The sequence below is a fragment of the Sebastes umbrosus genome, chromosome 13, assembly GCF_015220745.1.
Source record: "Sebastes umbrosus isolate fSebUmb1 chromosome 13, fSebUmb1.pri, whole genome shotgun sequence".
NCBI lineage: Eukaryota > Metazoa > Chordata > Actinopteri > Perciformes > Sebastidae > Sebastes > Sebastes umbrosus.
Genome location: NC_051281.1, coordinates 4,069,797 through 4,087,580, shown reverse-complemented (window position 1 = coordinate 4,087,580; position 17,784 = coordinate 4,069,797). Strand labels below are relative to the sequence as shown.

General features: G+C 36.2%; 2 protein-coding genes across 5 annotated transcripts in view; both read right to left on the bottom strand.

The window, feature by feature from the left end:
- Nucleotides 1-17,784, bottom strand: part of LOC119499822 (trace amine-associated receptor 13c-like) — a 978,627-nt gene that overhangs the window by 187,753 nt on the left and 773,090 nt on the right. The window lies entirely within an intron of this gene.
- prkag3b (protein kinase, AMP-activated, gamma 3b non-catalytic subunit) lies at nt 969-16,870 on the bottom strand. 4 transcript variants are annotated; one of them, XR_005209448.1, is made up of 13 exons: nt 16,596-16,869; nt 10,831-10,909; nt 10,361-10,479; nt 10,201-10,282; nt 7,624-7,682; nt 7,457-7,502; nt 7,304-7,361; nt 6,907-7,033; nt 6,289-6,454; nt 5,963-6,000; nt 5,483-5,629; nt 4,693-5,388; nt 969-2,305 (listed from the first exon to the last, which is right to left on the bottom strand). XR_005209448.1 is itself a non-coding variant. In XM_037789026.1 (13 exons), the coding sequence occupies exons 1-13, from the start codon at nt 16,611-16,613 to the stop codon at nt 2,253-2,255; spliced, it is 1,086 nt and encodes a 361-aa protein (XP_037644954.1). In that variant the 5' UTR covers nt 16,614-16,870; the 3' UTR covers nt 969-2,252. The 4 variants fall into 4 exon arrangements, 2 of the variants coding, with proteins under 2 accessions (XP_037644954.1, XP_037644955.1); XR_005209449.1 differs by having other exon boundaries at nt 7,304-7,358; XM_037789026.1 differs by having other exon boundaries at nt 5,295-5,388; nt 16,596-16,870.

Genomic DNA, 17,784 nt, shown 5'->3' with positions numbered 1-17,784 from the left:
TAAGTGTTTTCAGGACATGACCTCTGACCTTAGGTGTTTAGTTTAAAGTATTATTACTAAAACGTTTAGAGGAAATAAGTTTTATTTAAAGTACAAATTGTATGTGAAAAAAGAATAAATACTTTGCTTTGGAGTGTACTGGTAACTACAATATGTAGCTTCAGAGACACTAGAGTTTTGTTTTGCAATTAGGTAGTTTATACGGTGAAGAACGTCCAAAAGAGGATATCACGCAGCAAAATGTCCTCATACAGCAGTTCATATGATATCTTCTGAAAAGCTATTCCTCATTTTTTTAGCGTTTTCCTACAAATGTCCAGTAACACGTGTCACTCTCGGCTTGTTACATGCATACAATCTTTTCTAAACGTCTGTCTTCACGGGATACAACTTGGTTAGGCAACAAAACTTCTTAGTTAGGTTTAGGAAAAGATCGTGGTTTGGGTTAAAATAACTACAGAAGTGGTGTTACTAAAGTACGTAAGTTACGTGACAAATCAACATTGACTTCTGGTTTCACACGGGACGTGAACAGCAGTCTCCTGAACAAAAGTCCAGTGATTTTTTTACCTACCCATCCACCCTACGTGGCGTTTGTCGCTCTTTATACTTCCTGGTTCACGAAAACGTAGATTACATACAAATTGATTTTGTGGGATATATACGAATTACAGTGCATTACTTTTCGTAGGTATAGCTACGAACATTGTATGAGAACAACCTGCATGTAGTAGTAATCTATGACAGATGCTGGATAAATACGAGGGTTACAACTAAATAATAACAAGGTAATAGGGGTGTAAATATCATATGAACAACAGTGTAATACTGGTAATTACAAATACAATAGCATGGTAATATCTTGTTACTAATTAGTGGCAATATTGTGGTCTAATTTTTGTAATAGGGACATAATGGAAAAAAAAACATGAGGGTAATATTGGGTAATAAAAACAAGACAACGTAAGGTGGGATAAAAGGGGATTCTACTATATTAAAAACAGAAATAGAGGGGTATTAATAAAGGATAATAATAATAGGGTAATATGCTAACAATGTCATGGTATCATTAGCTGCAGCAATCGTAGGTAAGTATCAGTACAACACGCTCACAATTACATGAAAATTATGACCGGAGCATAAGTGCATTTATAAAAATATGATCACAATTCCAAGATCCAATATTTTCAATATATGTATGACTAATGTGTAATCATTCTAAGACCCAGAAAGTCAAGCATAAACCATAAAACATAACCACTTTTTATCATGTTGCATCAACGACTCAATTTCCCTTCAACGAGTCCTCCAACCCATACGACCACATAGATTGTTCCAACCCTCTAATACGACCCACAGGAGCGTTTCCTAACTTAGCGCCCCGTACCGGTGGCAGGAGATCAACGCGTCCTCTTACCCAAACATAACGGACGCAGTTTTAAACACGTGGTTAACGTTGGGAAATGGTCGCAGTTTGGTTAGGAAAAGATTGTGGTTTGGGTTCAAATAAGTACATTTGTTACGTAAGTTAAGTAACACACTTATCTTACGTCATGTATGTAAAGTAGGTTAAAGGAGCAGTGTGTAAGATTTGGTGGCATCTAGCGGTGAGGTTGTAGATTGCAACCAAATTAAACTTCTACTGTGTGCCAAGCCTGTAGAAGAACTACTAGAGCCAGTGTTTGGTGTGTCCGTTCTGGGCTACTGTACAAACATGGCGACCGGCTCTTTGAAGAGAAACCGCTCCGTTAACACTAAAGAGAACATACTTATTATATTATATTTAAGTTCTGCTAATAGATCCTCCTGAATACTCAACACTGTTCCTTTAACGTAAGTACGTCAGTTAAAATAACGTTGACATTTGGTTTCACACGGGACACGGGAACAGCGGTCTCGTGGATCAGCGCCCAACAATAAACATACATATGGGTCATAATAAGCTGCTTGTACAATTACCTATGGGGTCGTCTTTTGTGGGAGTACAGTCTCCAAGTAACAGAACTTGCAAAATAACCTCATGTTTGATGCTTTAGTCGAGGACAGTTTAAAAGTCTCTGGATGTGGATCATCAGTTTGACGCTGTTTTCCAGCCACACCTGTGATATAGTTCAATACTGGTAGCTTCCCAGCAAAATCACAGTCTTGTATTGGTGGCCACTGGGAAACGTCACTTGTGAATAAAGTGCCTAGCTAAAGGGCACATTATTTACATTATTTACTTTGCCACCTCATAGTCTTGTTTAACGTGATCAGTCTCCATCTTGTTTTCTTCGGTCTTGACGGCACGATCCCTCGTAAATACCTGGAGATGATCAAATGAGAAAGTTAGAGAAAATCATTTAAAGGTCCCATATTGTAAAAAGTGAGATTTTCAGGTCTTGTACATTATAAAGCAGGTTTAAGTGCTGTATAAATACTGTTAAACTATCAAAACGCCAATATACGGAGAAACACACACAGCCCGTATTCAGAAATTGCGCGTTTGAAACAAGCCGTTAGGATTTCTGTCCATTTGTGATGTCACAAATATACAATATTTAGACCATTACACGTTTTTTAAATGTAAACATTCTAAATGTGTCCCAGTTTATTTCCTGTTGTAGTTTATGTAAATAACATCAGCTGACAGGAAGTAAATATGGACCCAAGCTGTTGCCTAGGAATGCAATTCCATTGAAATGCACTAAAATGGAGTGTTTCAGACAGAGGGTAAATACAGGTATATTCAGGTAGCCAGTACAAGGAAAATAATGTGTTTTTTGACCATTACAGCATGTAAACATGTTCTAGTAGAAACACAAAATACAAGTATGAACCTGAAAATGAGCACGATATGGGACCTTTAAGTTTTAATTCTGATACCTAGTCTAACGTTTGTGACGACAAAGTGACTATAACCTCACTTTATCCAATGTTTAGTTAAACTGAAAATTGAAGTTGTTGCCACCTAACTAAGGAACACAATCTCATACAATTTCATACACATTCAAAACTCTAAATCTATTCGATATCTACAGTGTTTGTAGACAGAAGACAAGCACTCAAGCACACGTTCTAATGCTACAGACCGTTTCATCAAGGCTGAAACTCAAAGACATGTTCACATCATATCAGAGGAACCAGAAAAAACAGTACGTGTTTTTGACCACAACATGTTCTTTTGATAAACGAATTGACCGCCTTCAGGGAGCAGATGTGATCACCCACTGGAGGACTTGTAAAACCAGGTTGGGGAAATGTTAAAGCTGCACATCCCATATGAACAAATAGTTCCTCCAGGATGGCTGCTTGTTTTTAGGGGTCAATCTGGTATGATGTAAATGCAGCATACTGTATTGACATGCTGACGGAGGTCAAGCATGATAACGCAGGTTTAATTAACTTCTCACCACAAGGTCCATTTAGTAGCTGCTCTTAGGCTTTTCATCATGATCCTCATCGGCAGATGGAGTTTGCCCAGTTATCATGGATGAGTCTTACAAGTCTTAAAAGCTCTCAAAAAAGGAAACCACATTTCTGTGACAACCAGGCAAACTCTGTTTTAGAGCTGAAATTCGAATTTCAAAGTTAGTTGCAGCCTTAGTCTCTCTGCTGATGAGGTTCATATGAAACAATCCAACGCTCTTCTAAATGACAGCTACTAAATTGTTTTTCTCAACTGCTGTTTTCCAAAGTCAGAATGAGTTTTGAACCTCAACTTTTGTGGTATTTAGTTCAGTTTAGTTGATGTAAAAATGGCAAAATATGCATGATATTGCAAGCAAAAAAAAGGCAATAGTGGGTCTGATACTCTGACATGTCAGGCTAGAAGAGGTCGACAGTATATCTTAGTGACATCCAGACAGCTAGACGGGCGGCTACACACATAACTAAATTAAACTGATTCGCCCTCCGTGACATCTAACTAAAACGGAAGGAATCTCTGTCCGTCTGTCTGTTTGTCCTTTCGATTTTTTTCAACAACCGTTCATCCGATTGACTTCACACTTGGTGGGTGTATTGCTGAGGACCCGAGGAATCGCAGCGTTGAGTGTGAAGTTGTCTGGATGAGCGGTTCTCGAGGAAGCTGCAAGCAGCAACACTGGAGGCCAAGCAATAATCGGCCCGTTCCAAACGGGCACGTTTTCAAAAGTGCACTGCTCACTTTAATTCCCAAAACAACAATTAAATGTCGACTCTTGATATTAATTTTCAACATGAATAATCAGATGGCAAAGGACGATGTCACGTAAGATATCCGACTTAATTTTCTCTCACATGCTCACTATTAAAAATTCTATTTACAGTACTTTGCAGTATTTTCTATTTGAGTACACACACATCTGTCCCCAGACTCTTAAAGCAGAGACAGGTGGGAATGGTACAACACTGGAATGAAAATCATTGCACCTTATCGGTAAATGATTTGAGATTCACTGAGGTATATACAGCCCATTGTAAGTAATATATTACAACGTTGAATTTAAAAGGAAACTGCAGTTGTGAAGAAGGCATTGAGGTGTGTTTCCTTTTAATTTATTTTGCTAAAACAAGGTCAAGACAGATGCCATAACTACATTCCTCTTCACATGATCCTTTTGGAGAATCTACAGAAGAACCACAACAGGCAGCAGCAAGTAATTCAAAAGAAAGGTGAAGATGCAAGCTCGGAGACAGGCAGCCGCCGGTAGCTTAGCTTGGGCTTCCTACCTGGGATGTGTTGGCTAAGAGGTGCTGGTGGCGTGGTGGTTTCAGAGGAGGAACTGCAGCATGAAGACGTTGTTGGACTTGGTAGAACGTAGTAGAGGATAAGGATGATTTGATGTGAAAGCAATGTTGATTGTGGCTGGGCAGACGGTTTCGAGAGGGCTTTTGTTTATTTTTCAGGGGCAGGATGTATCAGAGCAGGCTCCAGGGACATTTTGTTTGATGCTTCAAATGAAGAGTTTAGAAGAAATGTAAGGACGTTGGTTCCCGATGAAGTTTCAGATGAATCCCTGAATGGTGTAGTTTGTCTAATAAGGACATTTATTCTTTGTAAGTATTCTTGAAAGGATCATGAGATTTAAGAGATTAACAGTGTTGGAACTTTGACATCAGAATCTTTCACAGGAAGAGTAGATGTCTTCAGGAGGATGAAACGTTGACGATGAAGAGTTTGGTCAGTAGGAACATGAGCGCTCACGGGAGGAGAAGATGCATAGATCGCCAAAAGGAGCAGGAAGCTTTCGAGGATTTGAAGTCGGATGGATCGAGAGAAGGAGCAAGAGGTGAAAGGAAGGGTTGGAGTTAGGAGTACAGTGCATCAATACCTGCAGGAGAGAGAACCAGGGCTTGTAGAAGGTCAGATAGAGAGACAATCCCTCTCACCACATCTTCACTGTCAACCAACACCAACCGATGCACCTGAGAGAAAAAGGATCAGGTTGTTATGCTTCTGTAGTCAATCAAGATAATCGTTAACAATTTGAGGCCCATACTGTCAGATAACGGAGGTTACCTCGGCCTTGGCAATGCGGTCGATGATGGTTTCCAGCGTTTCATAAGGGTAACACTTGAGGACTCCCTCCACGCAGCAGGCTCTGGAGGAAACGGCCTCCTGCATCGTCATGTTCAGGTTGTTGTAGTTTTTCTGGGCTGCGAGGTTCTGAATGATGGAGAAAAAAAAAAAAAAGTAAAACAATATCGTTTTACCACCAGCACTTTTTAGATTGTACCAATTCAATATGTTGGCAAACCATCACACTATATTTTCTATTTATTATTATTTATTTATGCTTTACAGTACTGTTGGTGTAACATTTGTTTCTGATTTGTAATCTCTATTAAATTTGTTGTATTTTATTTCCAAAGTGGAGGGGTTGGGGAGGAGGACAATGACATGTCAACCAGACAAAAACAATAACTATAAAGCTGTTTGATTGAGCGTGACAAAGGATTGACGGAATCACAGGATTTATATGATGTGAAATTAACTTACAATGACATCAAACCTGGAGTACAGCGCCACGACTTTACCTATAGAGGAGACACAGACCATAGATGTACAGACCATAGATGGTACACACAGACAAATTATATAGAAGGATGTCAACTGAAGTATTATGCCTAAAACAAATTAAATATTGGAAAGAAATCACAAGCGAGTCTGACTGGCTGTTGATGAAGGGTGATCAGGCAAATTTCAACACAAGAAAAAGATGGCATCCAAAGTGTTTTGGAATGAAACCCTCCGTCTACTAAACGGTGATTCTAACACATAAAACAAACACAACCACCAGATGTCAAGTGTGACGTTCAGACTACCTTGCTTATTGACTACAGGCAGAGCCGACACTCTTCTCTCTACGAAAATGCTCAGAGCGTCAAAGACCGAGGCCGATTCCTGGACTGTCGCAATCTCTTTGAAGGTACCGATCTCCACTTCATTGATCCGCTTCTGAAGAAACCTGGGTTTAGGAATCGTAGATCCCTGGAGGGGAGGAAAGAGACCTAGTAAATTGCACTTTCAGTTATTCATAACTATTTCTTTATATCCAATCAAAATAAAAGGAAACATCTTTTATTGTGAAATTGAAATCCTTTTCTAGGCCACAGATGGAGCCTGTCTCCCATTTTTTAATTCTTATTTGTAGGACATTTTCAGAATCCTGTGTTTTTAATGACATTAAGAAATGAATGTGCTTTGTTGTACAATAAGTAACGATGGCATATTAGGGCCATTGTAGGTAAAAAAAAAAAAAAAAAAAAAAATTACAGAGCTGGGGGAGGGAGATAATACTCCGAGAAAAAACTATTTTTTATAACTATAAGGAATTTGAATCAATACTGAATGTGGATAAAATGTAGAACAACCTTGTGACAGGCTCCAGCTCTGGTTTTAGATTATTCTCAGAGAAGTGTTGGAAAGGGAAGAAGTCTTACGAAGATGTGGAGGAACTTGAGGATGCGTTTATGAGTGAGGATGTGGAGGACATTTCCTGACGCCGGGTCGATGACCGGCAGCCGGTGTATCTTATTCTTCAACAGGGAGTAGATGGCTTCAAACAGACTGAGGAGACAATTAAAGCACACGGTGATTAAGATTAGAATAATTTCTGTGACATGGAAAAATAAGACTGGTGCTGTAATCAGGTAGATAAGCCCAAAAGTTTAAGACTATATAAAAATATCATACAACAAAATGTCATTAATATTAACATAATATTTCAATTCACAAGAACAGACCTAATTAAAAAGCGTTGGGAATAAAGGAAAATTCACTCTCTGAAATGTAACTAAGACGCTGAATTTAATTAATTATTTCAGAGGCTGGTTTCACCTGCAGTCCGGAGTGATGCTGATCAGTCTGTTGATAGAGTACTGTAGATAAATCTCTGCAGAGACAGAGAGAAACACAAGTTATTAACACAAACTACCATTAAACTATTAACACTTTCAGCTCTATATAAGGATGTGGTTGTGTTGTCCAGACCTCTCCATGTCTCTATCTTGTGTTCTTCCAGCTCGTAGATCTGAACCTGCAAACAAAACAAACATCTCAGCATCTGGATGACAGTATGGATGTGTGATTTCTATTAACTTTTTTGTATAATTGGATTATTTGCTGCAAATGTTTAATCCAAAGGTCACCAAGCTCACCAGAGGAGACTTGTAATAGCGATGGAGAATGTTGATGAAGTCGGTGATGGTCAGCATACCTGAACGCACACAACACAAGAAACATCAAACGTGGATTTATCAGATTTACTTTATCCCCCAAAGTTTCTTCTTTATTACACAAAGAAAAGTTTTCAAAACTGAAATGTTGAAGAATGAAGAGCAACGTTGGACTGTAAGAGATAGTGTTTTTGTAGAGATTGTGTTTAGTTGTTGTGTATTGGCAAGAAACTGGTGATATGATACGTATTGTGATACGGGGGTTAACGATTCAATATATTGTGATATATTGTGATACTGTAAACATGGTGAAATATTGATTTTTTTAATCTAATTTTAGGAAAACTGTCATAGTATAAAGACACACCACCATATGCATAAAACCTGAGTAAAAAAAAGTGAACTTTCTTTCTGCAATCAGAACAGAAGGATCTGCATTTGCATTGATCACAGTCCCCGTAACCTCCAACATCATAGCACAAATCTTAGCATGTAAACTGTCGATTAAAGATCGTGGTGTTTTTGAGAATCGATACATAAAACACAAAACATAATATCTAAATACTCAAGTCTGTCGATATTTTCTTACACCCATAGTAGTTGTGCATAACTCAGAGTTATTCATCGTGAGTGACTGCAGTTGAGCAAATACACAAACAGCACAGCGGAAATGTCGACCTTTAGTTTAAAGGTGTTTACACTCACTGTCGGTTTGGCTTTTCTAATGTGGGTATTATGGATGCTGTACTGACAGCATTTATCTTTAGATAATTAATACATGACTGCTTGTGTGACAGATATATTTAAACGACAAATGTCTTCCCCTCTTCACTCTTTTTTTGGAGAACCTTTGAGATTGAATACACAGAAAGAGGAGGCAAAATAAAATGCAATAAAAGAACAATATGCTGCCATACAAATGAAACAGTTTTGACACATATATTAGACTGTTCTCACAAGATAAACAAAAGCATTAGAAATTTGCTTTGTTTATGTTTACATGACAAAGACCTTTAGAGGCCGTGTGAATTATTACTCTTCTCTAACAAACAAACAAATTCACATCTTCTTTATTCATTTATTTTCATTTCTTTATTTCTTTATTTTTGTGTTCGAAAGAAATTTTTAAATTAAATGAAATATCTTTAACATCACCGGTCCGTTAGTGTGACTTTAGACTGAAAGTCTGGTTTGAATCTTTGGGATGTAGTTCAGTTCACCCAGGCTGATGGAAATGCACTTGACACGCATGTTTAAGACGGTCATCGTCGTCTCCATTACAGGCAAAAAATTAACACTCACTGACCTGCTCTACGTGCTCAGTGAGGTGTTGGTGTTTGTAATGTAACACAAATGTCTTGCAGTTGACCCACTTTCCTCTAAATGTTAGCACACAAACGGGGCCGGGATCATTTGAAACCACCGACCCGCAGTAAGGAAACCTGAACCTCTCAGAACCTGGGCTTCAACCCAATGTAGGTCAGACACCTATTAAGTGCCAGCATTTAAGTAAGTAACCGCAGTGCTTTTTCACCACCAAATGAATTGTGACAGCAGTCTGTGAATGTACTGAAAGTTGGCGCTGAATGCTTGGCCACATTAATGGAGTTCATTTTCTACTGTAGCCGTTTTAGACTGGCTTATAATTTTGAAAAACAAACACACACTTTATAAAATTACACTCGGAATCTAAACATGAAGTTTTCACCTGCATGATGACACTGACCCATCCCTACTGTATGTTTTACAATCCTGGAGTTAAAACCGGAAGTAGCTCTGGAAGTCAAACAGGATTATAACGAGTTATCATTTGGGGATGAGGGGAGAAATTCAATACCGCATAGTATCGCGATATTTTGCGTAGCGGTATTGTATGGATACACAGACGTCAAGTATCAATCTTTTATTATGTAAACTATTAACCTCTTAAAAATCCAACGCTATTATGTCTTTCAGAGGTTGTATCCGGCTCAGTCTTAAAGAATGAAATAAAACTAGAAAACCAAAGGAATCGATTGGTACCATCCATGTCTTGTTAGCTTATCGGGAAGAACGCTAAATAACGCTCCAATATTCCGCTAAATTTTGGCGAGGAAAAACTGCCATGGCTATTTTAAAAGGAGTCCCCTCTGACAGAAATGTCTGCAATGAGGCTGGTGAGTAAAATATTATAACTAATGGGAATGATGCCAAAATATTGAAAACTAGAATGGCATTCGGAAAACGCAGATACAGTGCGCATGTGTTATACCGAGAGGTCGTAATGCTCAGGCTGATCGTAAGCCTTAAAAAAATACATGAATCCGGATCATGATCTGGATCGCCACCAAAATCTAATGGATTGCTCATTGTGCCACGCAACACCCCTCCAAAAACTCTCATTCAAATCCATCGCGGACTTTTGGAGTAATAAAAAGTATACTACAGCTGAGATGAGTGTCATCACTTTTAGTCACCAGTGAGGGGAGTTCAAATATGGGTGACACAGTAACTGAACACCTCTAATGTATTAGAGTGAGTGTGTGTTTGTAAGAGAGACAGAGACGTATTATGGCTCACCCACAAAACACTTGAGCTTGTTGTCCCACAGTGGCGCTGCCCTCACACCGTTAGCCACCAGAGCAAAGAAAGCCTTCTTCACCTGACGAAACACAATGTTTTATATAAATGACTACAACCCAAAATGATCATGCTTTTTGCCATCAGAATGATGATTTACCTGTAGTGTTGTGTCAAAAATGACCAGTTTGGAGCTGGTAGGGATGGCATCGTAGCAGCAGTGATTCTTCATGAAGTTCATGTATATGAACGTGTCGGGATCTGTGTCTGGATGTGTGTCTGCAGGGGGCGCAAGAGCATGTGTTGAATATGTAAAGCCACAACTGGAAACACATGATACACGATACATGATACACTGCTGGTGTCAAGAAATATGACCTCAAATCCAAATATCAACAAAAAAATGTTTGCAATAATCCTGATAAACCGGTATTTGTTTGATATGGGCACATTGTCACTGCTGCCAGTAAGCACAGTGGCTTTGACATCCTGGCCAATACCCGATTAGTTACGATCAATTTCCTATACTGTACACATGCAACGTACCGTTACGCACTGTACCTAGGAGATAGTCGTAGCACAGGAATAGCAGTTTCTGTCAAAGAAGTAACAAAATCATCTCTTCTTTACCTCTGCATTCTTGATCCCGCTTCTTTGAGAGAACCTCCGCTTCCTCTTCCTCATCCTGGTCCATCTCAAACAACGGGACCTAAGAAAGGAAATATATCAACAGTTTAGTAACAGCTCAGAGTTAACGCTTTAAAGACTGAATGAACTCTACACACACAGCTCTGAAATGACCCCAACCCAGGCCAGGCTAAGTCCTGATGGACCCTGAGGGTTTACTGGAAACTCTTGTCCTCAGTGACTTTTCACTTGCAGCTAAACAAGTCCCTGACATGTAGTTGGAACAGAGGGTGTTGAAAACATTTATTGTAGAAGCAGCTGTAAGGGGTGTCTATAGGTTGACTGGTGCATGTCATGGAAGGAGGCCAAGAACCTGCTGACGGATGTCAGCTGTGAGGTTGTGGTTGCCACAAGTGACTCCAGAGTCCTGTCAATTAATGCTGGCTGCCAATAAGGAATTTGCAGTGGAAAAAGCTCTCTATGGAAGCTCTCTATGGACTACTAGAGAAAATATATCGAGCATGGCATTTAAGCCATCTCAAATCTGGGAAACAATCAGGAAGCTGCTCAGAAGGATTGAAGAAATGTAGACCTCAAATAAGTACTTGTAGGAATTCCTAACCCAGGAGGTTATATTGAAAGATTTAAGCAAAATAGGCCAATTAGACACCGCAAATGGTTCCTTCAGTTAGTACAGTAGATGCTGCATTATATAGTTGGACTGCTATGTATAGTACAAGTTGCTAGATGACAAAAACCTATGATATCCTGGAGGGACTACACATTCCAACATGCCTGTGAGCCACTAGAGATTCACAAGCACTGCTTTATGGTCTATCTGACTTTAAATGGGACCATAACTTACTAAATGAACATCATGCTGTACTGAAGAAGACTTGAAACTAGCGATTGAGACCATAAACTCGTGTTTGTGGCTGGCAAACCAGACAACGGGCCAATCAGCGTCCTGTGAGGAGCTACTGGCAGCTACGACATTTTTTCAGACTTTTTTTTCAGAAATTTTTCAGATCATTTTTTTCAGACTTTTTTTGTCCGACATTTTTCAGATCTTTTTTTCACACATTTTTTTCGATCTTTTTTTTCAAACTTTTTTTTCAGATCTTTTATTTCGGAATTTTTTTTCAGACATTTTTCAGATCTTTTTTTTCGGAATTTTTTTGTGTGACACTTTTCACATCTTTTTTTTCAGACATTTTCTGTCCGACATTTTTCAGATCTTTTTTTTCAGATTTTCTTTTCGGACATTTTTTCAGACTTTTTTTTAGATCTTTTTTTTCAGACATTTTTTCCCAGACATTTCTCAGATCTTTTTTTTTTGGACATTTCTTTCAGATCTTTTCGGACATTTTTTTAGATCTTTTTTTTCAGATCTTTTATTTTGGATTTTTTTTTCAGACATTTTTCAGATCTTTTTTTTCAGACTTTTTTTGTGTGACACTTTTCACATCTTTTTTTTCAGACATTTTCTGTCCGACATTTTTCAGATCTTTTTTTTCAGATCTTTTTTTTCAGATTTCTTTTTTTGGTAATTTTTTCAGACTTTTTTTTCAAACTTTTTTTCAGACTTCTTTTGTCCGACATTTTTCAGATCTTTTTTTTCTGATCTTTTTTTTCGGACATTTTTCAGATCTTTTTTTTCAGATCTTTTTTTTCCAACATTTTTCAAACTTTTTCTTTTGGTCATTTTTTCAGACTTTTTTTTCAAACTTTATTCAGATCTTTTTTTTCAGACTTTTTTTGTCCAACATTTCTTAGATTTTTTTTTCAGACTTTTTTTTCGAACATTTTTCAGATCTTTTTTTTTTGGTCATTTTTCAGACTTTTTTTAAAAACTTTTTTCAGATCTTTTTTTTCAGACTTTTATCAAAAAAGTATGAAAAAATAAATTTTTCAGACTTTTTTTTTTACGGACATTTTTTTCAGACTTTTTTTTTCAGACATTTTTCTGATCTTTTTTTGTCCGACATTTCTTAGATTTTTTTTTCGAACATTTTTCAGATCTTTTTTTTTCAGATTTCTTTTTTTGGTAATTTTTTCAGACTTTTTTTTCAAACTTTTTTTCAGACTTCTTTTGTCCGACATTTTTCAGATCTTTTTTTTCCGATTTTTTTTCGGACATTTTTTCAGACTTTTTTTTCAGACATTTTTCAGATCTTTTTTTTCAGACATTTTTCAGATCTTTTTTTTCAGACTTTAATCAAAAAAGTCTGAAAAAATATTTTTTCATTTTTCTGATCTTTTTTTCAAACGTTTTTCTTGGACATTTTTTCAGACTTTTTTCAGATCTTTTTTTTCAGACTTTTTTTTCAGACATTTTTCAGATCTTTTTTTTTCCAGACATTTTTCAGATCTTTTTCTTTTGGTCATTTTTTCAGACTTTTTTTAAACCTTTTTTCAGATCTTTTTTTTCAGACTTTTATCTAAAAAGTATGAAAAAATAAATTTTTCAGACTTTTTTTTTTAACGGACATTTTTTTCAGACTTTTTTTTTCAGACATTTTTCTGATCTTTTTTTTTCAGACTTTTTTTTCCAATATTTTTCAAACTTTTTCTTTTGGTCATTTTTTCAGACTTTTTTTTCAAACTTTTTTTAGATCTTTTTTTTCAGACTTTTTTTGTCCGACATTTCTTAGATTTTTTTTTCAGACTTTTTTTTCGAACATTTTTTTTGGTCATTTTTTCAGACTTTTTTTTCAGACATTTTTCAGATCTTTATTTCAGATCTTTTTTTTTTCTGACATTTTTTTAGATCTTTTTTTTTTAGACTTTTTTGTCCGACATTTTTCAGATCTTTTTTTTCAGATTTTTTTTTTTGGTAATTTTTTCAGACTTTTTTTTCAAACTTTTTTTCAGACTTCTTTTGTCCGGCATTTTTCAGATCTTTTTCTTTTGGTCATTTTTTCAGACTTTTTTTTAAAAAAAATTTGAGATCTTTTTTTTCAGACTTTTTTTCAGATCTTTTTTTTCAGACTTTTTTTGTCCGACATTTCTTAGATTTTTTTTTCAGACTTTATTTTCGAACATTTTTCAGATCTTTTTTTTTGGTCATTTTTCAGACTTTTTTTAAAAACTTTTTTCAGATCTTTTTTTTCAGACTTTTTTCCGGACATTTTTCAGATCTTTTTTTTTGGTAATTTTTTCAGACTTTTTTTTCAGACATTTTTCAGACATTTCTTTATTATATGATCTTTATTTCAAACTTTTTTCTTGGACATTTTTTCAGATCTTTTTTTCAGACATTTTTTTCCAACATTTTTCTGATCTTTTTTTGTCCGACATTTCTTAGATTTTTTTTTTTAGACTTTTTTTTCAGATCTTTTTTCGGACATTTTTTAGATCTTTTTTTTCAGACTTTTTTTTCCAACATTTTTCAAACTTTTTCTTTTGGTCGTTTTTTCAGACTTTTTTTTCAAACTTTTTTCAGATCTTTTTTTTCAGACTTTTTTTGTCCGACATTTCTTAGACTTTTTTTTCAGACTTTTTTCAGACATTTTTCAGATCTTTATTTCAGATCTTTTTTTTTTCGGACATTTTTTTAGATCTTTTTTTTCCAGACTTTTTTTGTCCGACATTTTTCAGATCTTTTTTTTCAGATTTCTTTTTTTGGTAATTTTTTCAGACTTTTTTTTCAAACTTTTTTTCAAACTTTTTTTGTCTGACATTTTTCAGATATTTTTTTTCAGATTTTTTTTCGGACATTTTTTCAGACATTTTTCTTTTGGTCATTTTTTCAGACTTTTTTTTAAAACTTTTTTCAGATCTTTTTTTTCAGACTTTTATCAAAAAAGTCGGAAAAAATTCATTTTTCCGACTTTTTTTTTGACGGACATTTTTTTCCGACTTATTTTCCCCGAGTTTTTTTTTCAGACATTTTTCTGAATTTTTTTTGCCGATTTTTTTTTTTTTTTTTTTAACCTTTTTCAGACATTGTTTAGAATTTTCTTTTCCAACATTTTTCAAACTTTTTTTCAGATTTTTTTTCAGATCAGTTTTTTTCAGACATTTTACACATAAATTTTTCAGATCAGTTTTTTCAGACATTTTTCAGATTTTTTTCTTTTGGTCATTTTTTCAGACTTTTTTTTCAAACTTTTTTCAGACCTTTTTTTTCCAGACTTTTATCAAAAAGGTATGAAAAAATACATTTTTCAGATCTTTTTTTTCAGACTTTTTTTGTCCGACATTTTTCAGATCGTTTTTTTCAGATCTTTTTTCGGACATTTTTTCAGACATTTTTCAGATCTTCTTTTTCAGACATTTTTCAGATTTTTTTCTTTTGGTCATTTTTTCAGAGTTTTTTTTCAAACTTTTTTCAGATCTTTTTTTTCCAGACTTTTATCAAAAAGGTATGAAAAAATACATTTTTCAGATCTTTTTTTTCAGACTTTTTTTGTCCGACATTTTTCAGATCGTTTTTTTCAGATCTTTTTTCGGACATTTTTTCAGACATTTTTCAGATCTTCTTTTTCAGACATTTTTCAGATCTTTTTCTTTTGGTCATTTTTTCAGACTTGTTTTTTAAACTTTTTTCAGATCTTTTTTTTCAGAATTTTTTTCCGGACATTTTTCAGATCTTTTTTTTTGGTCATTTTTTCAGACTTTTTTTTCAAACTTTCTTCAGATCTTCTGGGTTTTTTTTTGGACATTTTTTTCAGAATTTTTTTTCAGACTTTTTTTGTCCGACATTTTTCTGATTTTATTTTCTGATTTTATTTTCGGACATTTTTCAGATCTTTTTTTTTGTTCATTTTTTCATACTTTTTTTCGGACATTTTTTCAGATCTTTTTTTTTAGACTTTTTTTGTCCGACATTTTTCAGATTTTTTTTCAGACATTTTTTCAAACTTTTTTCTGTGTGGTGGAGTGACAGAGTGAGAGAGTGATGGTGGATGTGCTAAGAGCAAACAGCTGTTGGCGATCGGAGCAGAGGAGATATTAGCAGTAAAGCTGTCAAATGGTAGGAAATGTACAGTATGAATAAACACTGCAGCAGCTCGCCAAGCTGTGGTTCATAATGGTCCTGGGATGTAATCCAGGTCTTGTCTGTTTAACTAAGAAATATTAATCACACAATAATATTTTAGATGAGTAATCTAGAACAAAAAATTGTTGAAAAAAAGCAGGATTATACTGTTGAATTTATTAAATTAAAGCAGTCCTCAATAATTTGACTCAAACGTCGCTTAACCATGTCATATGATGATGCTACTTTAATACACTTTAAGAACAAATATTACTGGGACAGCGACAAAACTATCGCTGACTATCCCTTTAACAATTTGGCTGCAATTTAGTACACTGACCGTACACGGTCCAGCCATATACCAGGGTTCAACTTGTTAAACTTTGACAAACATTGTCAGGATAAACATTATAAACTGCTTGAGACAAATCTAGATTGATAATAATGATTAGAACAATAACGGAAATCAAAATCAAGCTTTCATGGGCTCCGTTGACATCTCACAGCGTAACAGCTATAAACATAGAATCAGTGCATGCACACTTTGTTTAGACACGACACACAGACATCCAAGAAGACAATATTGTGAACATGATTTACTTCTAAAAAGGTAAATAATAACAGACGATGCAAAAAAACAACAACTGCAATGTAAAAGTAGCCCTAGTGTTTTTTCTTTGCAGCTTCTCAGTTGCATGTCTAGACACACACCAACACACACATTTCTGGTTACCAACACAAACAGATCATAACGAGGTGTGAGTGAGTCAGCAGAGTGTCTTACCTCTGCCTGAGGCTCCATGGTTGGGGGAAGAGGAGCAGGAAGTCTGCCTCAGTGAAACCCTGGACTATAACCCTCGACCCGCTGTCCAACTCAGACATCTGGCAGCCACTCCTACCATGTCAGATAAAAATGTCCAGGTATAGCGAAGAAGGGAAGGAAAGACGGAGGTATTGGACGAAAAAGGACGAGGAAGACAAGAGAATCTGTGCTCTACCGCAGCTGCAGCCAACTGGGTCTGAATGTCTAGGAAAGACTGAGGTCTAAATCTGGACTGGAGGGTGAGAGGCCTGTGGCATTCACAAACAGAAAGAGGGAGAGGGAGGGGGAACGTGTACTGGGAGAGCTGGGGGGGTTAAAGACAGACATATACCCTAGTATGGTGACAGACATTAAGTACTTCTTTATAATCCACTGGTGAACACTTCAGGTGGCATGAATATCATTTGGAGAGAAAAGCAAAGAGCAGAAAGCACTCAGAGCACAAACCTCATCCCGGACACTTCAATTGTAAAAACAGAAATGTAAATCACTGATACAATCTAATCATTCAATATAAACACTCATGATTTGCTTGGGAAAATGATCAACAATGCAGAGCATTAGCCATTATGTAATTTATGCATTTTATGCAGCTTATGTGCTAAAACATGCAAAACCATGTCGGCTTTAAAGGGCAGGTGTACACAACTATACTATAAGTTTTGCACAGGTAGACTTTTGCAATACTACTAGAACAGTTTCAGAGTTTTTATAGCTAACACAACCTTTCATCTGCATTTGCCGCTGTCCCACCTATATCTACCGGCATCAAAACAGAAAGGAAGTGGCAAAGTAGTGGAGCCCGCCTTTTGCTTGATTTGATTGGCTGCCTGGGCCAAGTGTGACATTGACGAGCGGTGCGCTTTTGCTGAAAAGTTGAGAATATTTTAACATTTATGCACGTCTAAAAACTGCTAGAAAAATGTGAAGCAACAAGTCTCAGTGTGATCGGGGCCTTACACGTCCAGCAGACATAGAGCAACATTATCATTCATGTCTTTTGATGTTTTACCGGCTAGTTGCTGACTTTGTCTGTCGTTTGGTTTTGGGCAGGTGACGTACACACGGCAGAGTTGTTTGCAGAAAAACAACGCAGGTGAGAGCGGTGAGAGTGAAGTCAGTAGAGTTGCAGGCCGTAAAACCAAAACAA

What these genes read in the sequence shown, in the direction of transcription:
- prkag3b (XM_037789026.1), bottom strand. An exon ending in GCCTGTAGTCAATAAGCAAG is followed by an intron (nt 6,001 to 6,288) that starts GTAGTCTGAACG and finishes TCTCCTCTATAG; the next exon opens with GTAAAGTCGTGGCGCTGTAC. An exon ending in ACTCCAGGTTTGATGTCATT is followed by an intron (nt 5,630 to 5,962) that starts GTAAGTTAATTT and finishes TCCATCATTCAG; the next exon opens with AACCTCGCAGCCCAGAAAAA.